General features: G+C 45.6%; 1 protein-coding gene and 1 long non-coding RNA gene across 2 annotated transcripts in view; one reads left to right on the forward strand and one right to left on the reverse strand.

Moving 5' to 3' along the window:
* LOC121001105 (myelin P2 protein-like) lies at positions 1–10,600 on the reverse strand. Its single transcript, XM_040432028.1, has 4 exons — positions 10,438–10,600; positions 5,051–5,223; positions 2,680–2,781; positions 1–236 (listed from the first exon to the last, which is right to left on the reverse strand). The coding sequence occupies exons 1-4, from the start codon at positions 10,508–10,510 to the stop codon at positions 180–182; spliced, it is 405 nt and encodes a 134-aa protein (XP_040287962.1). The 5' UTR covers positions 10,511–10,600; the 3' UTR covers positions 1–179.
* Positions 9,068–26,999, forward strand: part of LOC121001106 — a 22,319-nt gene continuing 4,387 nt past the window's right edge. The window contains exons 1-2 of the long non-coding RNA XR_005778978.1: positions 9,068–10,180; positions 16,924–16,934. This is a non-coding gene — a long non-coding RNA (uncharacterized LOC121001106). The remainder of the gene's footprint in view (positions 10,181–16,923; positions 16,935–26,999) is intronic.

Below are 26,999 nucleotides of genomic sequence, written 5' to 3' on the forward strand. Positions count from 1 at the left end.
CAGGTTGTAAGAGGAATTTATTTGGGATTGACAGCAGGTTCAGATTAGGTACACTACTGGTCCCATGCAGAATTTAGCACTTATAGTGTTGATCATCATAGACTGAGATGCCGAGTAGTGTGGGTGAGCAAGGCTCATTGAACTGAGCTGTTTTTCAGTTTCAGTCTGACAGACTGAAGTTAGGCCTTCACCTTGTCATACACACGGACACACTTCACGTCTCCCATGGAGCATGTCTGGAAGAGAAAAGGAAGGTGAGTGAAGAGATGACAGTACACAACCTACACACTAGTACAATAACATAACAATAATACTAGGCATAATAAAACCTAACTGATTTTGGGGCAGATTATCGGGAACGACCATTCCTGCTCGCGCTCGTTGACGACAGTCTGCCGTCTAAATGTGCCGCCAATCACCTGATGAACGAGCGAACGGCTCATTCAATTGGGTGATCCTGTTGTTCGTGCAGGAACATGAATCATTTCTGGCTTTCACAATTTTGGTGAATGTGTACATGCTGGCTGTTTCCTTTTTTTTAATGTACTGTGGACATATAAGTAGGGCGCGTACAAGGTGTGGCCAGACACACCCTAATGCCATATGCTGAAGGAGCTAATGAACAAAAAGACAATGGGGGAGATTTATCAAACTGGTGTAAAGTAGAACTGGCTTAGTTGCCCATAGCAACCAATCAGATTCCACCTTTCATTTTTTACAGCTCCATTGGAAAATAAAAGGAGGAATCTGATTGGTTGCTATGGTCAATTAAGCCAGTTCTACTTTACACCAGTTTGATAAATCTCCCCCAAAGTGTACATGATATTTGTTTAATCTCATTCACTTTGCCGCTAGTGTAATGTGATGCGGTCTGGATCCGCAACGCGTGCGGGTAGCCTCAGGGTGCTTTCATTTGCAGCAAATTTTGTTGCAGAAATGTCTGCTACAGTTGCATTCATATGAATGGAGCTTGCAGAAATCCAGGTGCTCGCTGCCAGAACAATCCTATTCAGATGAATTAGGGCTGATTCACACGACCGTGGTTTGGTTCTGCATCCTAGCCGCACTTTTTGCGGCTCGGGTGCAGACCCATTTACTTCAATGTCCGCATCCGTTGCTCCGTTCCGTGGCCCCGCAAAAATATAAATCATGTCCTATTCTTGTCCATTTCAATAATGGGCCGTCTGTTCCGTTCCGCAAATTGCGGAAGGCACACGGTCGTGTGAATGAGCCCTTAAACTGATTTTTCAGTTGCAGACATCTCTGCCACAAAATCTGCCATTTGTTGAGGCACCCAAAAGTGGTCTAGTGGACTCTTAGTGGGAGATTTATCCAACTGGTGTAAAATAGAACTGGCTTAGTTGCCCATAGCAACCAATCAGATTCTACCTTTCATTTTCCAAAGGAGCTTTCAAACAATCTGATTGGTTGCTATGGGCAACTAAGCCAGTTCTACTTTACACCAGTTTGATCAATCTACCCCATAAAGTCTACAGGGGGTCATTTACTAAGACCAGCTTTTTACGCTGGTCTTAGATTCCCCCATACACTGCCATTAGATTAGATTTATGACAAGGCGTGCGAGGCGTACCTCAATGATCATACTATGACCTGTGCTGTGAGCGGAGTGTACCCTATTATTTTTTTGGGGACCTCCGATCATTGGTGGTTTTTAACTCTTTTTATCCAATGAAATGTTTGATCCAATGAAATATACATATGTTTGAATATTTTTTGGTGTGTGTCCTATTTCTGCATGTACTTGTTATCGGGTTTGGCCATCTTTAATTAGGCAAGGCACATCTACGGCACTCTGTGCGCCTGGTGTGAAAAATTCCATGCGCTGGCTGGAGTAGTTTTTCGGCAACATATACGCCTGTTTCCACACGTAAATGTGAGTAAATTTGCCAAGGTGGGAGTCCTGACCCCTGCATGGGCCCCAATACACCCCTTCTCTGCCCCCGTCCCGCCTAAATGTCGAACACGGGGTAAAACCGGCCGGGCGACTAAACATTGTCACATGGCTGGACAAAAAAGTGACTTGCGACTCCCTTGATAAATGACCCTCTAAAGCAGGGGTGCACAACCTGCGGCCCGGGGGCCACATGCGGCCCTCGATACCATTCTTTGCGGGCCCCAACCATCTGGTAACAGATTTGTATGCCTATGTCTAGTGTCTGCTCACATGTATCTTTCATGTATTTTCCCATTAGATGGGAGTACTAGAAGTGTAACCAGACATTAATGATATATACTGTATGTTTAATATGCCAAAAATACTGTATTTCAGTTGGTAATATCTCCTTTAAGTTTTATTTTCGGCCCTTGGAATTGGTTCAGGCTGACAATGTGGCCCCCAACCAGAAAAGGTTGGGCACCCCAGCTCTAAAGTGTTTTAATCATCATTTTACACCACATGTTGCTTGGTTTTTTGTTAGCGCCGTGTGATCTACCAGTACATAGTTGGGGTTGTTTTATTTTTTAGGTTTGGCAGGTGAATACCCCATATGATCATATTTTCTTCACAAAGCAGTAGAGAGCGATGCTAACAATATTTAACTACAACCGCACTGGAACCCATAGCACCATGCCCAAATGATGCTTAAAGCAGCCCTGAATGAGAAGGATGAAGTGAATTTCATGGTATGGCTACATCAGGGGTTGACATTCTGATCTTACCACCACCAGCTGTCCTTCCTTTATTTCCCTTTTGATAGTAGTCTCTTTGCCTTCCCATTTCTGCACCTGCGTTAGTACTCCACCATCGCAGGTTATAATGGTCTGCAGAACAAACAGTATGCAAAGTTACGGCTCATTCCGAAAACCCAAGCATCAACACTACAAGGAGATTTGTCTACAGGAGCATATATGACAAATGCAAAACTGGTGTAAAAATAACCCTTCATTATGCCGCTAACCATATTCGTGGTAAACCAACATAGATGACTGATAACCTCTGAAGGTAAATGTAAATGTGGGCGATATTACATAAAGTGTCTCTTATTTCACACTGTTTGACATCTCTGAGGTGGGGACGAGGCTATTGGCCCCGGCACTTTGACAGTTTAGTGGTGTAAATGACAATTGAAATCTACTCTAGGTCGGGGTTTATGAAAGACTGGCGGAAAACTTCTGTCTTTGACTCCAAATTAAAAAATTTGTGTCATTTTGTAATGCACATCACGTGTTGCAGCAGGGTGCACATATAGGCACCATAGAGCAGCACATGAAGTGCTCGAGGGCATCTTCACACAGGACTTCACGATGGTGGTTTTTGTTCACATCCGAAGTGCTGTCCGCATCTGTATTCCCATTCTGTGGCCCTGCAAAAAAATAAAAATAAAGAACATGTCCTATTCTTGTCCATATTACGGACAAGGATAGGACAGTTCTATAAAGGGCCGGACATTCCTGCAAAATGCGGAATGCATACGGCCGGTATCTGTATTTTGCGAACCACAAAAACGGCTATGGCTGTGAGCATGAGCCCTCAGTGGTAAATTTTAGCCGCGTGAACATACCTTAAAGGGGTTATCTGAGAGTATAAAATGTCCCCCGTATAACGAGCCCCCCCATATGGAATATACTGACCCCGCTCCCCGCGCCGCAGCGGCGGTGCAGAGACCAGGAGCAGCCCGGAGAGCGGGGTAGGTATATTCCATGTGGGGGGCCCAGCATATGGGGGGACATTTTACACTCTCGGGTAACCCCTTTTAGGGTATGTTCCCACGGCTAATATTTACCACTGATTCAGCAGAAGAATTCACATTCAAAACTCACCAACAATTTCCCTATTGACTTTAATGTAAAAAAAAAGTACCAGATTTGAAAAAAGGTTCAGAAGTGACAAGTAACTTTTTATTAATGCAGATTTGATTGTGAAAATATATTTTCACATTTTATTTAATTCCAATCTCAAATACATTTTCTCACTTCTGATCCTTCACCCAGACAGCTAGGTTCGGGGAAAAAGTGAACATGCAAGATAAAGCGATCCAGCGATCCAGCGATCAAGCGTCTTGATAAAACCGACGGACTTTATGGAAGAAATTAAGTTAATGATTAAGAACTGCAAGGTTCAAAATGCGTAGTTGTTCTACATGGTGTCGTTTTATTTCTTCAGTAATGCCTCTGATCTTTATCAAGACGCTGGAGTGCTGGATCACTTTATCTTGCATGTTCAACTACATTTTAGAACAGGGCCAGACTGCAAGTTTAGGGCGTAGCTGCTCACAACACGACTCATATGATAGGTAATTAAACTAATGATATGTTTTATGCTGATGAGACACGTCTTTACTGCTTCTGTAACTGACTTTATACACTTGGCAATGATACAGTGGACTTGTCTAGACATGTATTAAAATGTCCACTCACTTGAATTGGTTCTGTGTGCATTTTCCCTTTAGTGTCTGTTTTCTCTGGGCGAAGCTGCTTGAGGTCACATATTAAATGTTTTTTTTTTTCCCAAAAGGAAAATATTGATGACCTTTCTTCGGGTTAGGTCATCAATATCTGATCGTGGGGGTCTGGCTCTCAGCACCCCCACCTATCAACTGTTTGAAGAGACCACAGCTTTGCGTTGAGTGCCGCGGCCTCCTCAAATATACCAAGCACAGCACCGTACATTATATAGTGGCTGTGCTTGGTATTGCAGCCTGGGCCATTCACTTGAATGGGACCTCTACAGATGAGATATTGGTAACTTATTGTTATTGAGGATAGGTCCTCAATATTTTGCTCTGGAAAACCCCTTTTAAGCTTGCCGCTGTACCAGCTGGAGCTGCTGCACTCACACCCGTCAGCTGATCACTAAGGACTGTCCATTGGTATCCTGATAGGCCAACCGGTCATACTCTCACAGTTCACTTTTCACGGAAACACCTTTAAGCCTATACCAAGCTTGCATTGTAAAGGGAAGTGTAAAGTACTACTCTGTCTCAGTTTTGACAAAAAAAAAAAAAACTCATGCAAAAACAGCACATTGTGAGCTGTAGAATCAGCTTTGATAAATCTCATCCATGAGTAGATATCTGAGTGTTCTCCTAACCTTTGTCTTTCTGCCATCTGCTGTGGTCTCGTCAAACTCCTCTCCAAGTTTGAACTTCATCTCTGTAGTCTTCATGCTGCTCTCTGTTTTTAGGCAGATCTCATCTCCGTTTTTCGATATGACTACGTTTGGCTTTGCCATGGCACCAGCTTTTCTTGTGGCAAAGCCAACCTCTGTAAAACAAAGAACATGGAATAGATAAGAAATCCTCTAAATATATGACTGTCTGACACTATCATATTACTTTAAGTAGTCACTTGCCCATTTTACTAGTCCCGGCACAATTTAACCCCTTGCACATAATTTCGTAGCAACTTGTAAATAAGATAACAGAAGGTCAATCTGCAATAATCGATAAATGCATTTGAATAACAACCCAGCAACAACACATATACGCTTACAGTGAGAACTATACTGTACGTCCATGAACAATGAGATTTTTTGAAGAATTTTTGTAACTGTTCTCTCGATACAAATCATATTAATTTTGCAGTATGGTAACTTCTTGTGTAAACCACATCTGAGCAGTCTGAACCCAGACAATTCTCCTTGAATTAAAGGGATTTTCCAGGCTCCTGATAATGATGACCTACCCTCAGGATAGGTCATTAATATCCAACCAATGAGGGTCCATCATCCCGCACCCCCATCGATCAGCTGTTCCCTGTAGCTTCCAGCACTGGAACTAGCACTGTGAATGGAACAGGAAGCACAGCTCCATTCAAAGTATAGTGGTCGTGTTGGTAGGGTTGCCAACCAGAATGTTTCTTTTTTCTGGACAACTTATCCCAAAATCATGGACAACCAACACTTTTTTATGGACAAAATGGAAAAGCATAATGAATGACAAAGATTATAAGTAATACATGTCTATAGCTTAATATACTAATGAGAACTCATTATCAGCATTTAAAGGGCTTCTGTCAGCCCACTAAACCGTTTTTTTTTTTTTGCTTAATAATAACCCCTACACTGCGATTTATCCATACATAAGTAAAATAATAATTTTGGTTCAGTAGAATTTGCTAAAACCCTATTTTTATAATATGTAAATTACCTTGCTACCAGCAAGTAGGGCGGCTACTTGCTGGTAGCAGCCGCATCCTCCGATGGTAATGACGCCCGCTCCACTTGTTGATTGACAGGGCCAGCGGACAGGATCTTTCTCCGCTGGTCCTGCCTGTTTTCATTCAATATCTGGCGCCTGCGCCGCACCTATCTTCAATCGGCGCAGGCGCACTGAGAGGCGGCCACTCACTTGGCCGCTTCATCCTCAATGCGCCTGCGCCGATGACGTCACATCTACACCCGGCGCAGGCGCATTGAGGATGAAGCGGCCGAGTGAGTGGCCGCCTCTCAGTGCGCCTGCGCCGATTGAAGATAGGTACGGCCGCGGCGCAGGCGCCAGATATTGAATGAAAACAGGCAGGGCCAGCGGAGAAAGATCCCGTCCGCTGGCCCTGTCAATCAACAAGTGGAGCGGGCGTCATTACCATCGGAGGATGCGGCTGCTACCAGCAAGTAGCCGCCCTACTTGCTGGTAGCAAGGTAATTTACATATTATAAAAATAGGGTTTTAGCAAATTCTACTGAACCAAAATTATTATTTTACTTATGTATGGATAAATCGCAGTGTAGGGGTTATTATTAAGCAAAAAAAAAAAAAAAACGGTTTAGTGGGCTGACAGAAGCCCTTTAATGTGAACTGTAAAATGTCGATAATTATCCCAAAAATAATCTAGTCAAGCAACACCAGCCTGAAAAAAAATCATGGACACGTCTATTTTTTTGTCAGACACAGGAAAAAAGTCGCCTACTTTTACGGACTGTCCCAAAATTTCTGGATGGTTGGCAACCCCCGCCTGTTGGTCGAAACTAAAAATAGTGACCTACTGCACTATTTTTGCCATCAGAAATACCTAAACCCTAATAGAAACCATACAGCCCACCCTAAAAGTCAATGAGATCCATCAAAATTCTTTAGGATTCGGTTCCCATAGATTTCAGCTTGTAGAGCACAGACAGCCCAAAATACATCAAATACATAGCCCTCATGCACACGACCGTAGTTTCGGTCCGCATTTTTTGCAGACGGGATGCGGACTCATTCATTTCAATGGGGCCACAAAAGATTTGACCAGCATACCATGTGCTGTCCGTATGCCTGTTCCTCAGCCCCGCGAAAAAAAATAGAACATGTCCTATACATGTGCATTTTGCAGACAAGAATAGGCATTTGAAACATACTGCGGAACCTGCAAAAGGGAAAATGCGGGATGCACACTGCCGGTATCCATGTTGTGTGTATCCGCAATTTGCGGACTGCGAAAACGGAAACTGTCGCGTGCATGAAGCCTTATTAAGAGGCATGCGTATGCCTTTTGACTATTAGGCCCCTTTCACATGAGCGAGTTCCACGCTCTCGCTGAAGGGTGCTCTCGCTGACACACGCTGCGAGTCCAATGTGTGGAACTCGCTCATCTGAAAGGGGCCTAAATGTCCAGTCTAAGGAAATCTGCTCCGATATGAAAGTAGTTTCTGATTACCTTAAAGGGGTTGTCCAATTACAAAAACTTATCGCTTAGGCCTCTTTCACACTACCTTTCTTTTTTCCGTTTTGCGGGCCGTTTTTTGCGTTCCGTATACGGTCCGTAAACGAAACCATTCATTTCAAAGGATCCGCAAAAAAAAATGTACTCCGTATGCATTCCGTTTCCGTATTTCCGTTCCGTTGAAAGATAGAACATGTCCCATTATTGCCCGCAAATCACGTTCCGTGGCTCAGTTTAAGGCCTCATGCACACGACCGTATTTAGTTTCCGTGTCCGATCCGTTTTTTTTTTGCGGATAGGATGCGGACCCATTCATTTCAATGGGTCCTCAAAAACCGCTGACAGCACACCGTGTGCTGTCCACATCAGTATGTCCGTTCCGTTGCTCCGCCCAAAAAATAGTGCATGTCCTATTTTTTTCTAGTTTACGGACAAGGATAGGCATTATTACAAAGGATCCGCAAAAAAAATGGATCCGCAAAAAAACGGATGCCATACAGAACGTCATCCTTTTTTTTGCGGATCCGCAAAACACATACGGTCGTGTGCATGTAGCCTAAGGCCTAGTTCACACGATCCGTTGTTCCGTTTTTGAGTTCCGTTGTGTTTCCGTTTCTGTTCCGTTTTTCCGTTCCGTTTTTCCGTATGGCATATACAGTATACAGTAATTACATAGAAAAAATTGGGCTGGGCATAACATTTTCAAAAGATGGTTCAGCAAAAACGGAACAGATACGGAAGACATACGGATGCATTTCCGTATGTGTTCCGTTTTTTTTTGCGGACCCATTGGAGCCACGGAAGGTGATTTGCGGCCAAACATAGGACATGTTCTATCTTTCAACAGGACGGAAAACCGGAAATACGGAAACGGAATGCATACGGAACACATTCCGTTTTTTTTGCAGAACCATTGAAATGAATGGTTCCGTATACGGACCGTATACGGAACACAAAAAAACGGCCTGTACACCCGCAAAAAAAACGTTCGTGTGAACTAGGCCTAAGTCAATGGGTCCGCAAAAAAAAACGGAACACATACGGAAATGCATCCGTATGTCTTTCGTATCCGTTCCGTTTTTGCGGAACCATCTATTGAAAATGTTATGCCCAGCCCAATTTTTTCTATGTAATTAGTGTATGGCCTCATGCACACGACCGTTGTTGGGTTCCGTGTCCGTTGTTCCGTTTTCCGTGATTTTCTGTGGACCCATTGACTTTCAATGGGTCCGTTGAAAACTTGGATAATGCACAGTTTGTCATCCGCGTCCGTGATCCGTGTTTTCAGTCCGTCAAAAAAATATGACCTGTCCTATTTTTTTCACGGACAACGGTTTGCGGACCCATTCAAGTCAATGGGTCCGTGAAAAAACACGGAGGCACACAAGATTGTCACCCTCGTCCGCGCGTCCGTTTTTTTCCTATCATTTGCAAGGCAAACTTGACTTAGATTTTTTTTTTCACTTTTCATGTCTGGTGATCCTCCAAAAAGGAGATAGCCAAGCCTTGACAGTCCCATAGTGTTGCATGAAGCAGCGGACACGCATGTCACCATGTAGCCCCAGCCTAATGGCTCATGCACACAAGCTTTTTTTTCGTTCCGTGTCCATTACGTTTTTTTGCGGACCATATGCGGAACCATTCATTTCAATGGGTCCGCAATATAAACGGAAGTTACTCCGTGTGCATTCCGTTTCCGTATGTCCATTCCACAAAAGAATAGAACATGTCCTATTATTGTCCGCATTACGGACAAGGATAGGACTGTTCTATTAGGGGTCAGCTTCCGTTCCACAAAATACGGAATGCACACGGACGTCATCCGTATTTTTTGCGGCCCATAAAGTACATAGAGTTGTGGACAGGACAAACTAACGAGAACGTGGAAAGTATTTGTCCCTATGATCACTACATTCTCACATATCTTCAATAACGAGTTACAGTTCTATGACTACGATTTTGGAGAACAGATTAGGCTCAGTGCACGCTGCACCTCTGCCCTCCATCAGCGGTATACGTTAGGAAGATTTTCATACATACTCTGTATATCTAAAGGCTCCAGCCTATGTCACTGTATAAGCATACGTCACCCATTGGATCCTATTCTAAGAAAATTTGCTGAGACCCTCTGCATAGAGAAGTGCAGTTTGCTGTCATTTCCTACCCAGTTGCAAAAAAGGTACATCGACACATACTGGCCTGACACATACCATGAATATACATCAAACGTACGGCTCGAATGCAACCTGTACTGTTCCTAACTTTATAATTAGCAAATTTTAATGTCCTCTTAAAATTATTCCAAAAACCACATGAAGCTGCTGCACCTTAAAGGTTTTTTTTTTAATATTCCTGACCTAGGTTCTCTGGAAGATGTGCATCCTGTAAATTAAAGAGTTAAAAAAAAATCCTACAGGGAGTAAAAACCTGTTCCTCCAAGTGGAGTGCTCTTTAATGTGTGCTTTTAACGCTTTCCTCTCCAGAGCGAACAGCTTGGGCTGGGTTCACGTCACGTTTTTCCCATCCGTTTAACGTATACAAAAAACCTATTTGTATCCTCAGACTGATACCATACAGAGTTTTATAGGAAAAAAAAAAAAAAACGTATCCGTTTTTTTTTTTTTTTTACTGGACTGTGCAGGATACAAGAACGTGATGTGCTACGTTTCGTTTTTATATCTTTTTTTATATTTTTTTTACGTATACGTCAAACGGAGGCATAAAAGGTGATGTGAACCCACCCACAGAGGGAGGAAAGTCTGCGCTTGAAGCTGATGCACCTGTATAGCGGACGCTTGACAGGTGATCAAATAATAGCGGAGCATCCTTGCTTACCTAGACACTGCATGTACTCATCGAAGCCCTGGCTGTCGCGCAACCTCCAGGTGCCTACAAACTGGTCCACCATGATGAGCTGTTAGTGAAGAGGCTGCAGTGTTCAGCAAAGAGAATGTGGAGAGGGAAGCACTGAGGGAAGCACTGGATGCTGTGAGCCCTTATAAAGTGGCTGCTCTCCGGGCTGGGGACCAGTTCACGGGGAGGACTAAGAGTGACGTCACTAGAGCAGTTCACTACTCCCTCCCCAGAGGCTGTCATTGGAAATCCCAGCTCAGCTGTTTTACATGGCTCTGGCCGGATGCCAGAGATGAGATGGCGAAATGTGGCTAAAGGGGATGCTTCCCGTGCAACAGCACATGGCTGGAATAGTGATTAGCTCAGCCTGAGCAGAGACGGCTGTTTACTTCATGAGAATTTACCTGGTTGGAACCTGAGGAATATTCTAGCATTCGCTGTCCGGACCGAGAAAGCGTAATCTGCAAAAGTTTTAGTAGAATGTTCAGCACTAAGTCTGTTCGTTTTTGTTAATTCGATAAAGGTTGCGTCTATGCAAATACCACAGAAAGGAATTTTATCCATTTTTATGCACAGTCATGAAATTTTAGTTTAAGGGGTTGTCCAGTGGGACAACATTTTTTTTTTGAAAGGTCACAGAGTAGGGTAAAAAAACTAAAAGAATTGATGCGTCACTAATGCTCCCGCTGCTCCCATTTCCCATTTCCTGCGCTAGTACCTCGGAACCCGAAGCCGAGTTCGGATCCAAGTTTTAAAGTGGTTTTCCACTTTAAAAATCAACTGCCGAAGTTATTTGACAAAGTCTCAAATGACTTCGGGAATAACTTACTTCGGCTCGTTGGAGCCCGTACATTTTGGACGGATCTCCGAAGTTTTGAACAAAGTGACTTCGGATGTAGCATCCAAAGCTTGCTTCGCTCATCACAAGTTACAACAAATCATAATGAAGCTGTCTAGAGGCTTTATTGTTACACAAGTTTCTCGGAAACTAATAACTATAATTATGTTTGGTTTCACACAGTCAGGGTTTGGTCAGTGTTTAATCAGTGATTTCCATCAGCAGTGGAGGTTACACAGGTATAAAGTATAATGAAAAGATCTGCACCTGTTCTGTGTTTAGAGCCGCACCTGGTTTTGGCTCACAGTCACTGATGAAAATCACTGATCAAACACTGACTGTGTGAAGTCGGCCTTAGAACAGAATTGGTCATGGTCATACTTACTGCATATTAACTGCTGATTAGTTTTTCCTTTTGGGGGAGGATGCTCTTTAACACAATGAGCTCATAAAAGTGAAGGGTAAATCAAAGTTTTACATCAAGAGGCTCCTATTGCTATCTCTTCCTTTACTGTCCACCAATAGCAGCAAAGAAATTTACATAAAGAACAATGTAACCATGGTAACCACCGTCCCACCCCAGACAGCCCCTATAACAGGCAGCTCCTCCTCTTTCTTTGCTGCTGCCACCAGATAAGTGCTGCACTATTCTGTTTCTGTTATATAGATATGATCCACACTAATTTCTATATGAATTTATGTGCATATCTGCATCAAAGGTTATCTAATTATAAATAAATATATGTTTATTTTCCACTATTAGTGTTCAGGCGGGGTTTTTTCCTTTAGGTTCCCCCTTTTTTTCGCCTGGTTCGGGGGGTCCTGTCCCCTCTCAATTCATGGCATATTCTACCTTCCTTTTCCCACCCACCCCGCTCTCTGCCGCGGCCGCCGCTTTACCCCACTGTTTGTTTTGTCTGGTCCCTATAGCGATCGATTTGTTTGTTACCTCCCTGGGCCTTCAGCCCCTTTCTCTGGGCGCTCGGTGTTGTCCGCAGTCCATACCTCGCTTCGCTGGCGGTCGCGAGATCTCGGCGGCCATTTTGGATTCCTATCTTCGCCGCTTCTCGCGGGATTTCAGCGGCCATCTTCACTCCCCTCAGCGCTGCTCACCGGATCGGTCGCCTGATTCCCCGCTCCTGCATCTCTGGGGTCATTAACCCCTTACCTGCCTTCTCCCCCACCTTAGATTGGGATTTGTAAGTGTCTGGGCTTAGTTCTCTGGGGATTTTTCTTAGGTGCCCCTAGCCTATTACCTCATTACCTGCCAGCATGTCTAATTCAGACCAGCCACCCACCTATACTAGCCACCCATCCTCCCCTGATGATGCTAGGATTGTGGGAGAGGATGCTCAGATGCTGGCACTGCAGCGTTCAGTTTCTAATGCCATTATGGCAGCAATGGGCTTAATATCCTCTATTCTTTCACAGAGCATATCACAGGCCTTGACTGCCCACCCTCCTAGAGAGGTCCTGCAGATGGCCCCATTAATTAATCCGCAGCCTACCGACTTAGATCCTCGTGTTTCACAGGAGACTGTGACTGGTGTGCGTACTGCCACCCATGAAAGCGTGCTGGAATCACGCAAAAGAGCCTTGCCGCTCCAGGCAGAACGGGCGCATATGTGGAAATGTGCTAGAGCACAACCTTGCAGTGACTCTGACTCCGATAGGGGTTCAGATGAGGAGGCGTTTGCGGAAGCTAGTTTCCACTCTGAGGAGGATACCCCTAATCAGGTATCAGACCCCACACCTTCGACTTCTTTAGTCAAGGACTCCTCATCATCCGCAACCAATTTGGCCACTTCCCTGGTTGACCCTTCGGGCGAACTCATGTTCGACCCAGATGCCCTCCACCACCCAAAATGACGCAATTCCTTTCTAAGACTGGCTGGAACCCCGGAAAGGGTTGGATTCCGCCTTGCAGAGCTGCCAAGACAAGCTCCTTGATGTATTTGGCCCTTTAACCAAACAGTTTGAAATGGCCGAGGTGGCCAGAGCAGATGGCTCTCCAATAGATCCGGAGGAGCTGCGTGGCTGGGTCCAGAGAGCGATATGTATTGCAGGAAATGCCAATACGTCCCTGGCCATTGAACGGCGTAAAGCCATTCTCTTTAAAATCAACCCCAAGTTGGCCAACCTTGCCCTTACCGAGGCAGGTAAAGATGCGCAGGGCCTTTTATTCGCTGATTCCTTTATTAAGGACCTAAGTCGTTTTGTGGGGGCGTTTACGGCCTTAGATAAAGCCCAATCCTCAATGCGTAGAGTATTTCAGGGGTGGGTCTCCACCAGGGCCGGCAGTAGCATGGGCCGCTTGTTCGGCCGATCCACTTTTCAGGCCCGTAGCGCAGGCCGAGGCTCCTTCAACCAGAGGCCTCCCTTCCAGGAACAGAGGAACTAGTCGCCCTTCTTCCCAGCCAGAGGTGCCAGTGGCGTTCCAGGTCCTTCCGGGGAAACTCCAATTCCAGGAGACCTTTCGGTAAGTCCTCCCCCAGTGGGGGATTTTTCGGACCATTGCATCGGGGGCAGACTCTGTAATATTTTCCATGCCTGGTTAGCCATCACGTCAGACCCTTGGGTCTTGGCCACAGTCAGGGGTTTCCATATCGAGCTCATAGACTCCCCAAGCCTCCTCCCTCCCCCCCTCCTTTTGTACTGTCAAGGCCCGATTGCACTCTTGTAGATCTGGAACTCTTATCCCTTTTCCGCAAATGGGCGATAGAGAGGACTTCTCCATCTCCCAAGGGAGTCCTCAGCAATATCTTTCTTGTACAGAAGGCGATCAGATGCGCCCGGTTATAAATCTGCGGGCTCTGAATACCATGGTTCGCTATCGCCACTTCAAGATGGATGGGATTCACCTCCTCAGAGATTTGCTTCTTCCGGGGGACTGGATGGTGAAATTGGACCTCAAGAATGCGTACCTGACGGTTCCGATTTCCACACAGTCCAGAGACCTGCTCAGTTTCCTATGGAGAGGGGGGATTTGGCGCTTCAACTGCCTCCCCTTCAGCCTGTCGTCGGCGCCTTGGTGTTTCACCAAGCTGATGTGTCCAGCAGTCGAGGAGTACGTCTGATTGTCTACCTGGACGACATCCTTATCATGCATCAATCCAGGTGAACCTTGCTAGTACATCTGGGCTGGACTTCGGATCTCCTCTCACGCCTCGGGTTTCTCCTCAACCTGGAGAAATCTTGCCTTGTCCCGATACAGAGGATGGAGTTTCTGGGATTCACCAGGGACTCGATCGCGGAATCACTCAGCCTCCCAATGGCAAAGTTGCGCTCTATTCGAAAGGAGCTACGGCACGCCCTGTCCATTCCCCAGTTGACGTTACGTCATCTAGCCCGCATCATTGGCCTGCTAGCCTCTTCAATCCAAGCTGTGTTCCCGGCTCCGCTGCATTACCACGCTCTTCAGCGTCTGAAAATCGCGCACCTTCGTTCAGGTGCGGCGTTTGCGGATACAGTGACCCTGGATTCGGAGGCTTGAGAAGAACTCCACTGGTGGATCAACAACCTGGAGGCGTGGAATGACAAGGCGATTTTCGGTCTCCAGCCAGAATTCACGGTGGAATCGGATGCGAGCCTGCAGGGCCGGGGGGCCCACTGCAACGGTATCTCCACGGGCGGCTGTTGGATGGAAGACGAAACGCGCCTCCACATCAATGCTTTGGAACTTCTTGCCGGTTCCTTTGCTATTCAGAGCTTCACCAATGGGATGGCCCATGCGTGCATCAGGTTACGTATGGACAATGTTTCAGCCATACGGTACGTCAATCGTTTGGGAGGGACCCATTCGGCGACTCTAGCGCATCTCACGAAGGATTTTTGGTCCTATTGCCTCTCCAGGGATATCATGGTTCAGGCGGTATATCTTCCCGGTCTCCACAACACTCGAGCGGATTGGAGCTCTCGCTGCTTTACGGACAGCAGTGATTGGAGGTTGGCTCCGGAGATGTTCTCGGCAATATCAGATGTCTGGGGTCCTTTTACCATAGACCTGCTCGCTTCGACACTCAACACACAGCTTCCTCGCTTCTTCAGCTGGCGTCCGGATCCGGAGGCGGAGGCGGTGGATACCTTTCTTCAGGATTGGTCCATGTCTCTTCTGTACGCTTTCCCACCTTTCGCAATGATCCCGAGGATGCTGCTGCAGGCTCGTCGCCAGAGTGCCGACTTGGTCGTGGTGGTTCCTCGGGGGTTACGGCATCCGCTCCTGCTCGAGGGATCCCTACAGCTGCTAGCATGCCGAATCTCAGGATTCCCGGAGAGGTCGAGGGCGTTTCTGATGCAACTAGACGCCTCCTGGACAATGCATGGGCTCCCGGCACCAGAAAATCTTATCGGGCAGCCTGGAGATCTTGGGCTAGCTGGTGCTTGAAACGGGACCTGGATCCCATTTCGGCGCCTGTGAGTCACCTCTTACAGTTCCTTACCTCCTTATTTGAGGTGGGGAAGGCTTATAGGACTATTAACCTATTCAGGTCTGCCATTTCGTCTACTCATCAGGGTTTTGAGGGTATCCCTGCGGGGCAGCATCCATTGGTGTGTCGCTTGCTGCGTGGTTCACGCCTGGCTCGCCCTCCGCGGCCTCGTTTTCTACCACTTGGGATGTTTCCTTGGTGCTGTCTTTCTTGGCTTTCTGGCCCAGCAATCCGGATCTCTCGTTGAGACAGTTGTCGGCTAAGTTGTTGGTGCTCTTTTGTCTCATTTCTTGTAAAATGGTGTCTGACGTTCAGGCCCTCGATCACGACGCCAGATCTTTTACTCCTTAAGGCGTCTCCTTCAATATTTCCAGACGCACCAAGACTAACATCAGGGAAGTATCATATCCAGTTTCCCGTCTTCACCGGCTCTTTGTCCGGTGGCCTGTTTGCAGGAATATGAATCCCGGATGAGGGCCCATCTCTCTCTTTTGATCCCGCAACTTTTTCTTTCCATTCGCCATCCCTTTGGACTGGTCTCCAGCCCAACTTTGGCTCGTTAGATGAAGTGGGTTAAGTCCCTTGCTGGAGTGGATACTTCCATCTTCACTGCGTATTCGGCGAGAGGTGCCGCTGCCACCTCTTTAGCGATTTCAGGTGCGCGTTTGGAGGACATCTTACGTTTAGCTGACTGGTCAAGGGTCACGACGTTCAGGGAGTATTATTTTCGTCCTCCTCCTCATCCGTTTTCTTCCATAATTGACCAGCTTTGAACTTGCAATAGGAGCCTCCGTGTCTTGATGTAAAACTACATGATTTTCCTAGTCTATGACGTAAAGTCATGGTTTAATTAAAGACACGAATGGCGAGTATTGCCCGCCCTGGATTTATTTCCCATCCCTTTTAACTATTCGGAGGGTTTTATATTATTTTGGTTGGCTATTTAATATGATTATGTTTACATGGATTGTTTAATGAAGTTATTCCAGATTAACGTCTTACAGAGGTTGTCTGGTTTCTACCTGGTATTTACACTGGCCATATTGTCTGTCTTCTTTTTCAGGCTGATGTTCTGCTGAATACAGGAATCTACATCCTTCTGTTTTCTCTTCAGAAGTGCTAGCCAGGTTGGCTTTGGTTGTGATGTTCGGATGGAGCTGAGATGTTCGCTTCCAGGTTCTAAGTTCCAGTTTGCGGTTCTAGTTCGTTTACCGGTGGTGTCAGGTTTACAAAGAAAGAGGAAGATCCAGAGGAGGAGCGGCCTGTTATATGGGCTGTCTGGGGTGGGACGGTGGTTACCATGGTTACATTGTTCTTTATGTAAATTTCTTTGCTGCTATTGGTGGACAGTAAAGGAAGAGATAGCAATACTCGCCTCCGTGTCTTTAATAGAACCATGACTTTACGTCATAAACTATTAAAATCATGTAGTTCTGCTTTGACTGATGTTAAAATTGAGAGATTAGCCAACATGCTACTAAAAATACTAATTAAATACAAGTAAATACCCCGTGTTAATAGGAATTGGACTTAGCTTTAAAGGGGTTGTCCCAAGAAAAATATTCTATGTTTTTCAAACCAGCACCTGAATCAGAATACTTTTGTAATTACATAAAATTAAAAATTTACTATAGCTGCAGTCACCCAGCAGACCACTGCAAAAATTAAATTTTATACCAAGATTTAAATGTTGTAATTTGGTATTAAAGTATTTATTTCCGCTCACTATGTATTTCACTAATGGTTATGTATAGACAACAATTAGTTAACACTGGCAGTGTTAGGAAAGCTTCCTAAGGTGATGGGCTGGTCCTACCCCCTGGTCAGAGAGTTTCTAGTCCTCAGAGCTAGAAGCAAGAGGTGCATGTATAAGATCCTGAGAAGTAGGCCTGGAGAGAAGCCTGGCTCAAAGAATCTTCATCCCTGAGGATGAAAACTGCCAGAGGACATCTTAACTCTAGAGAATGCCCCTGAGAGAAAGAGAACGGACATTCATAGAAGGTTTAGAATCACTTCAGAGGCCGTGCCTGGAAATATGGTATTGCTCGTTTATGGCAATAAGACTTTACTGCTGTGGAAAGTGTATATTGCTCCTGCACCTACCACACTTTGGCCTTCTTGAGCTAAGATCTGCATCCCACAGCCTGGGAATTGCAGATGGCGTTAATGAGAACAGAATTGCATGCCTGTGGTTATTTGAAAAATTTGCAAAGTGTACTTCGAGTGAGACTCAGGGAGGATTATCAGCATCATTGCTACTGCCTATACACAGCTATAGGGAAGAGCCTAGTCTGTACTATACCTTGAAACTATGTCTATTGCTGATCTATGTACTGCAACTCCTATCATATATTCAGTAAAGAGAGTTCATTGCAACCAAATGAGCTTGGTCATTAACTCCATCATCATCTGCTGGCCCCTACCTACATCTGCCCTCCTGCCTTGCATCCATCTACTTAACATCAAGGGCACTCCAGCCACCATGAAGAAGTAATCCCTGAGAGTGTTAGAGTCAGGACAGCCACCGTGAATCACCCCTACTCCTATCAGTAACACAACTACAACTACTCTCCCCATTTGGATCGCTGCATAGCCACTGAGTTATTCAATAAGCTCTATTTGTATAGTGCCACTGCAGTTAGCTGCTGGTTCACTGCTAAAGGGTTAATGCTATGGTTCACTATGCAGTTGTTAAAATGTTTACGTAGATGCTGAATATGCACTTACCCTGGTACAAATGGATAATGTGGCCTTACTATGCATTATGTATTTCAAAAGGCTAAATATGGGTCGAAAATAATTAACTGGTAGACTTAATATTGAGTTGCCGGTAGGCTGGTCTCACTCTCCCATGGATAGTGGGCAATCCCTGGCAAGCCCAAAAAGAGTAAATACATGCTTGTTGCTGTTGGTCTCTAAGCCAGACAAGCTAAAGCAGGGAAAAAGGAATCCTTCTCCAGGAAGCCCCCATTCCTGTGAATGAAAGCTGCCAGAAAAGCAACTTTCTAAGAACCAACCTCTGTGGGAAAGAAGTATTAGATTATTGCAGAAGGTTGAGGACCATTTAAAGGCTGTCCTTGGACAAAGTCAGAAAAGATAATGCACTCATTTGGCTATACACTTTACTGCACGTTGTTTGGGTTTTATTGCGAGATTGCAGGTACTTAAAGATTGAGAGAGATTTATGGAGGACCACCATCATAGCCACCTCCTATACACAGTCTTTTGGAAAAGTATACCCTGTGAAGTCCTTGAGAACTGTGCCTACTGCTAGTATTTGTACTGCAAACCCCACCATCTATTCCGTAATGGAGAGACTTTATTATAATCAAGACGGCCTGGTCATTAGTCTCCATTCCTGGTCGGAACCACCATCCTCATCTCCTGTCTTGCGCCCTACTGCTCATCTAAAATCAACGGCATCCCAGCCACCATCAGGCAGGAGACCCAAAATTCCAGGGTGTGCCCCAAGGGGAAAAAGAGCTGATCCCCTCCCATCAATATCAGATTGGCAGGGGTCCCTGGGTTCCGATCAGCTGTTAGAAGAGGGCCGGTGCTATATGAGCTGCCTATTCCTAGGCCTGTAACATCACCATACATTGGTAACATGGCCTAGTTGCATCTCAGCCCCTTTCAAGTCAATGGGGCTGGGCTGCAATACCAACCACAGCCGAAGCTCCAGTGAGCGCTGCAGCTTCCTGAAACAGCTGATCGGCAAGGGTGCAAGGACTTGGATCCCCACTCATGGGATATTGATGACCTATCCTGTAGGTCATCAATATTGGCGGAGACCCAATGGTTGCCATGGCAGCCCCAAGCCATTCCAAGGCCTTGGGGCCTGGCATGTAAGGAGGCCTACGAGGCCCAGCCCCCAGGCTGGGTCTCTTAGGCAAACTATCAGTGTATTACACTGTGCAATACACTGATAGTCAATGCAGTACAATACAGATGTGTTTTTAACAATAAAAAAAATTAAAGTTTCAATACAACAAAAGCCCCTTTCCCACAAAAAGAGACATATAAAATTGTAAAAAATAGAAAAAAAAAAAACTGACATTTTAGGTATCACCGTGTGCATAACAACCTGCTCTATAAAAATATCACATTATCCACCCCGTCTGGTCAACACCGTAATTTTTTTTTATAAAAACTGTGCTAAAAAAGCCATTTTTTGTCACCTTCCATCACAAAAAGTATAATACCAAGTAATCAAAAAGTGTATGTACCCTAAAATAGTACCAATCAAACCGTCATCTCACCCCGCAAAAAATGAGATCCTACCTAAGACAATCACCCAAAAAAAAAAAAAACTATGGCTCTCAGTATATGGAGATACTAAAACAAGATTTTTTTTTGTTTCAAAAATGCTGTTATTGTGTAAAAGTTAAATAAATAAAAAAAAGTATACATATTGGGTATTGCCGCATCCGTAAGAACTTGCTGTATAAAAATATCACATGAACTAACCCCTCAGATGAACACCATAAAAAATATATGAAAACGGTGTAAAAAAAAGCTATTTTTTGTCACCTTACATCACAAAATTTTTTATACCAAGCGATCAAAAAGTTATACACACCCCAAAATCATACCAATCAAATCGTCATCTCATTCCTCAAAAAATGAGACCCTAACTAAGACAATCGCACAAAAAATAAAAAAAACTATGGCTCTCAGAATATGGAGACGCTAAAACATGATTTTTTTTTAGAGATGGGACGGGGGATTCGTCGAATCCACGAATCCCTCGAATCTTGCTGGATTCGTGGGATTCGTGGACTCGAATCCAGACGTAATTTGCCTGAAACAAATCCGACGAATCCGGTGGGAGGGACTGGGAGGCGGAGCTGGGGGCCGGTGCGTTCACTGTGCTCCGGCCCCTCCGCTCCAGTAGTTATATAATGTATAATTGTGATTAATAATCATGCTGCCCCCTCTGTGTGTAGTATTACATTCAATAAATATTACTTACAGGGCTAGTACTGCTATCGGAACAGGCCGGCCGGGCAGACGAGCGGCAGCGTCACTGACTGACGTCACCTGCTTGCGCCGCTTCATTCATAAAGCAGGCGGCTCAGGCAGGTGACGTCAGTCAGTGACGCTGCCGCTCGTCTGCCCGGCCGGCCTGTTACGATAGCAGTAGCCGGCTGTAAGTAATATTTATTGAATGTAATACTACACACAGAGGGGGCAGCATGATTATTAATCACAATTACACATTATATAACTACTGGAGCGGCAATGGGGGGGTCTGTGGATGGCACTGTTATGGGGGGGGGGGTCTGTGGATGGCACTGTTAAGGGGTGGGTGGTGGGTCTGTGGATGGCACTGTTATGGGGTGGGGGGGTCTGTGGATGGCACTGTTATGGGGTGGGGGGGTCTGTGGATGGCACTGTTATGGGGTGGGGGGGTCTGTGGATGGCACTGTTATGGGGTGTGGATGGCACTGTTATAGGATGGGGGGTCTGTGGATGGCACTGTTATGGGGTGAGGGGGTCTGTGGATGGCACTGTTATGGGGTGGGGGGGTCTGTGGATGGCACTTTTATGGGGTGGGGGGGTCTGTGGATGGCACTGTTATGGGGTGGGGGGGGTCTGTGGATGGCACTGTTATGGGGTGGGGGGGTCTGTGGATGGCACTGTTATGGGGTGGGGGGGTCTGTGGATGTCACTGTTATGGGGTGGGGGGGGGGGGTCTGTGGATGGCACCGTTATGGGGTGGGGGGGGTTCTGTGGATGGCACCGTTATGGGGTGGGGGGTCTGTGAATGCCAGGGGGAGAGGTGAGAGGCACTATGATACTACTGGCACATTGGGGGGAGGCACTATGATACGGGCACATTATGGGGGAGATGGCACTATGATACGGGCACATTATGGGGGGAGATGGCACTATGATACGGGCATATTATGGGGGGAGGTGGCACTATGATACGGGCACATTATGGGAGGAGATGGCACTATGATACGGGCATATTATGGGGGGAGGTGGCACTATGATACGGGCACATTATGGGGGGAGATGGCACTATGATACGGGCACATTATGGGGGGAGATGGCACTATGATACGGGCACATTATGGGGGGAGATGGCACTATGATACGGGCACATTATGGGGGGAGGTGGCACTATGATACGGGCACATTATGGGGGGAGGTGGCACTATGATACGGGCACATTATGATGGGAGATGGCACTATGATACGGGCACATTATGGGGGGAGATGGCACTATGATACGGGCACATTATGGGGGGAGATGGCACTATGATACGGGCACATTATGGGGGGAGGTGGCACTATGATACGGGCACATTGGGGGGGAGATGGCACTATGATACCGGCACATGGGGGGAGGAGAGAGGCACTCCGCACTTGATACTGGCACATGATTAAGGGGGCATCTATGGGGACACTTACTGGCACATTATTGGGTGGCACTGTGGGGGCATCTACTGAGGCCACAAAGAAGGGGTATTTTATATGGGGGGCTCTGTGTGGTACTAGTATTATCAGGGGTAGTTTCTGCAGTATAGTATTGGGGAGCACATCGGCACAGTATTGGGGGTGTTAGGATGATTTGTCCAGAAGATGGGAGGATGATGGAAAAGTAGTAAACTAAGTTTTTTTTTTTTTTTGTCAAGCTGCAGAGATGAAAAATGGCTGAAAACTGGTGTCTGGTCTGAAGGTCTGAAAGGAGAAGATGAGGAAAGAGAACATCTACAAGAGACGTCACTGGATGTAAGAGGTATGTGGCTGTATTACCCTGTATGTTCTGTAGTGATAGGAGCAGGGGTCATAGCAGGGGTCATCGCGGTCATATAGGGTGCGACCGTGACTGGGAGGTGGAGGTTCAGACAAACTGACGCGGTCTGACTTTGTTTCTTACACCGTGCGTTCACACAATTATGTACAGGATTCGTAGGATTCGAGATTCGAAAGATTCGATATATTCGAGAACCTTTTCGGATTCGGATTCGGATTTGGATTCGAAAAAATTTGGATTCGTCCCACCTCTAATTTTTTTGTTTCAAAAATGCTGTTATTGTGTAAAACTTAAATAAATAAAAAAAAGTATACATATTAGGTATCGCCGTGTCTGTAAGAACCTGCTGTATAAATACACTGCTCAAAAAAATAAAGGGAACACAAAAATAACACATCCTAGATCTGAATTAATTAAATATTCTTCTGAAATACTTTGTTCTTTACATAGTTGAATGTGCTGACAACAAAATCACACAAAAATTAAAAAATGGAAATCAAATTTTTCAACCCATGGAGGTCTGGATTTGGAGTCACCCTCAAAATTAAAGTGGAAAAACACACTACAGGCTGATCCAACTTTGATCTAATGTCCTTAAAACAAGTCAGAATGAGGCTCAGTAGTGTGTGTGGCCTCCACGTGCCTGTATGACCTCCCTACAACGCCTGTGCATGCTCCTGATGAGGTGGCGGACGGTCTCCTGAGGGATCTCTTCCCAGACCTGGACTAAAGCATCTGCCAACTCCTGGACAGTCTGTGGTGCAACGTGACGTTGGTGGATAGAGCGAGACATGATGTCCCAGATGTGCTCAATTGGATTCAGGTCTGGGGAACGGGCGGGCCAGTCCATAGCATCAATGCCTTCGTCTTGCAGGAACTGCTGACACACTCCAGCCACATGAGGTCTAGCATTGTCTTGCATTAGGAGGAACCCAGGGCCAACCGCACCAGCATATGGTCTCACAAGGGGTCTGAGGATCTTATCTCGGTACCTAATGGCAGTCAGGCTACCTCTGGCGAGCACATGGAGGGCTGTGCGGCCCTCCAAAGAAATGCCACCCCACACCATTACTGACCCAATGCCAAACCGGTCATGCTGGAGGATGTTGCAGGCAGCAGAACGTTCTCCATGGCGTCTCAAGACTCTGTCACGTCTGTCACACGTGCTCAGTGTGAACCTGCTTTCATCTGTGAAGAGCACAGGGAGCCAGTGGCGAATTTGCCAATATTGGTGTTCTCTGGAAAATGCCAAACCTCCTGCACGGTGTTGGGCTGTAAGCACAACCCCCACCTGTGGACGTCGGGCCCTCATATCACCCTCATGGAGTCTGTTTCTGACCATTTGAGCAGACACATGCACATTTGTGGCCTGCTGGAGGTCATTTAGCAGGGCTTTGGCAGTGCTCCTCCTGTTCCTCCTTGCACAAAGGCGGAGGTAGCGGTCCTGCTGCTGGGTTGTTGCCCTCCTACGGCCTCCTCCACGTCTCCTGATGTACTGGCCTGTCTCCTGGCAGCGCCTCCATGCTCTGGACACTATGCTGACAGACACAGCAAACCTTCTTGCCGCAACTCGCATTGATGTGCCATCCTGGATAAGCTGCACTACCTGAGCCACTTGTGGGGGTTGTAGACTCCGTCTCATGCTACCACTAGAGTGAAAGCACCGCCAGCATTCAAAAGTGACCAAAACATCAGCCAGAAAACATAGGAACTGAGAAGTGATCTGTGGTCACCACCTGCAGAACCACTCCTTTATTGGGGGTGTCTTGCTAATTGCCTATAATTTCCACCTGTTGTCTATCCCATTTGCACAACAGCATGTGAAATTGATTGTCACTCAGTGTTGCTTCCTAAGTGGACAGTTTGATTTCACAGAAGTGTGATTGACTTAGAGTTACATTGTGTTGTTTAAGTGTTCCCTTTATTTTTTTGAGCAGTGTATATCACATGACCTAAATCCTCAGGTAAACACCGTAAAAAAAAAAAAAAAAGTGTGTCAAAAAAGCCATTTTTTGTCACATTACATTACAAAAAGTGTAATACCAAGTGGTCAAAAAGTCTTAAGCACCCTAAAATAGTAGTCATATTTGGTATTGTCGCATCCGTAACAACCTGCTCTATAAAAAATACCACATGATCTAACCTGTGAGATGAACATTGTAAATAACAAAAAATAAAAACGGTGCCAAAACAGCTATTTTTTGTTACCTTGCCTCACAAAAACCGTATTATACGGTAGAGCAACCAAAAATCATATGTACCCTAAAATAGTACCAACAAAACTGCCAACTTATCCCGTAGTTTCCAAAATGGGGTAATTTTTTGGGAGTTTCTACTCTAGTAGTGCATCAGGGGGTCTTCAAATGTGACATGGCAACTTAACCTCTTCACGACCGCAATCTGTATATATACGTGATAGCTGCACATACCCGTGCAGCTATCACGTGTATAGACGTCAAGCCAGCTCTTTAATCCAAGCGCTGCAAAGCGCTTGGATTAAAGCTTCTGCCCCTGCCCTGGTGCTGTCACGGACAGCATACAGTCTAGTAATGCCAGCAAGGGGCCAATCAGAGTGGCCCCTTGCCGGCAATCGATCCGATTTGTTAGTCTGTGCAGACTAACCAATCGGATCGAGGCAGTGTTAAAATGCCGGTTTCAGGCTCTGATCTGCGCTCTGCAGATCACAGCCTGAAATCGGTAATGTGTCCTGAAGCCCCCGATCTGTGCCCCCTTCTTGTTCTTGTCCTTCTTACCCTGCCCCCGATGCGGTCCGCCCCCTCCTGCCCCGATCTGTGCCCCCTTCTTGTCCTTATTCTTATCCTGCCCCCCGATGCGGTCCGCCCCCTCCTGCCCCGATCTGTGCCCCCTTCTTGTCCTTCTTCTTATCCTGCCCCCCGATGCTGTCCGGCCCCTCCTGCCCCGATCTGTAATAAGTAAAATGCTGCCCCCTGCCCCCGATGCGGTCCCCCTTCTGTGTGTGATGGCGGCGGCTCCATTCCTGAGCCGCCGCCATCAGCAGCGTGTGTCAGCTCTATGCTGACACTGCTGTAACCGCATAGATGCCGCAGTAGCGGCATCCATGGGGTTAATAGAGGGAGGGTCTCCCTCTCTCAACCATCAGGGCTGCTGCGATCGCAGTGCCCGATTGTTGCCATGGCAACCGGACGCTTTGCAAAGGCGTCCGGTTGCCATGGCATAGGCGTCCGGTGCTGCCACCTACAGGCATCTGATTGTATTATACTTTGCAATGCAAAAGCATTGCAAAGTATAGTACAACCCTCAGCCCCACTGGATCTTCAAGATCCAAGAGGGAACTGATAAAAAAAAAATTGAAAATAATAAAAGTAAAAATAAATAAATAAAAATGTAAAAAATAAATTTCTTTTTCCTTTAAAAAAATCAAAAAAACTAACAAAAAACACAAATATTAGGTGTCACCGCGTCCGTAGCGACCATCTCTATAAATATATCACATCATCAACCCCGTCCAATAAACACCATAAAAAATAAAAACGGTGTAAAAAAATAAGCCATTTTTGTCACCTTACATCACAAAAAGTGCAACACCAAGCGATCAAAAAAGGCGTATATACCCCAAAATAGTACTAATCAAACCGTTACCTCATCCCGCAAAAAAAGCCCATATTTAAGACAATCGCCCAAAAAATAAAAAAGCTATGGCTCTCAGACTATGGAGACACTAAAACATCATTTTTTTGGTTTCAGAAATGCTATTATTGTGTAAAACTTATTTAAATAAGAAAAAGTATACATATTAGGTATTGCCACGTCCATAACGATCTGCTCTATAAAACTGTCACATGACCTAACCCCTCAGATGAACGCTGTAAAAAAAAAAAAAAAAAAACTGTTCCAAAACAGCCAATTTTTTGGCCACCTTGTCCCATAAAGTGTAATAATGAATGATCAAAAAATCTTATGTACCCAAAAATGGTACCAATAAAAACCTCAACTCTTTCTGCAAAAAATGAGCCCCTGCACAAGACGATCAGTAGAAAAATAATAAACATATGGCGTTCAGAAAACCAATCCAGCAAAATCTGCCTTCCAAAAACCATGCGGCGCTCCTTTCCTTCTGCGCCCTGCCGTGCGCCCTTACATCAGTTTACGACCACATGTTGGGTGTTTCCGTAAACCGCAGAATCAGAGTAATAAATATTGAGTTTTGTTTGGCTGTTAACCCTTAATGTGTTAAAGAAAAAAATGTAATAAAATAGAAAATCTGCTAAAAAAGTGAAATTTAAAAATTTCCTCTCCATTTTCCTTTAATTCTTGTGGAACACCTAAAGGGTTAATAACGTTTGTAAAATTGGTTTTAAGTAACTTGAGGGGTCTAGTTTCTACAATGGGGTCATTTATGGGTGTATCTACTATATAGGCCCCACAAAGTGACGTCAGACCTGAACTAGTCCTTAAAAAGTGGGTTTTGGAAATTTTCTTAAAATTTTTAAGAATTGCTTCTAAACTTCTAAGCCTTCTAATGTCCTAAAAA

This window comes from Bufo bufo, chromosome 5 (assembly GCF_905171765.1).
Source record: "Bufo bufo chromosome 5, aBufBuf1.1, whole genome shotgun sequence".
NCBI classification, from domain to species: domain Eukaryota; kingdom Metazoa; phylum Chordata; class Amphibia; order Anura; family Bufonidae; genus Bufo; species Bufo bufo.

What these genes read in the sequence shown, in the direction of transcription:
- LOC121001105 (XM_040432028.1), bottom strand. Translation starts at nt 10,510, where the DNA reads ATGGTGGACCAGTTTGTAGGCACCTGGAGGTTGCGCGACAGCCAGGGC. An exon ending in CAGATGGCAGAAAGACAAAG is followed by an intron (nt 2,782 to 5,050) that starts GTTAGGAGAACA and finishes TTTGTTCTGCAG; the next exon opens with ACCATTATAACCTGCGATGG. An exon ending in AGGAAGGACAGCTGGTGGTG is followed by an intron (nt 237 to 2,679) that starts GTAAGATCAGAA and finishes TTTCTCTTCCAG; the next exon opens with ACATGCTCCATGGGAGACGT.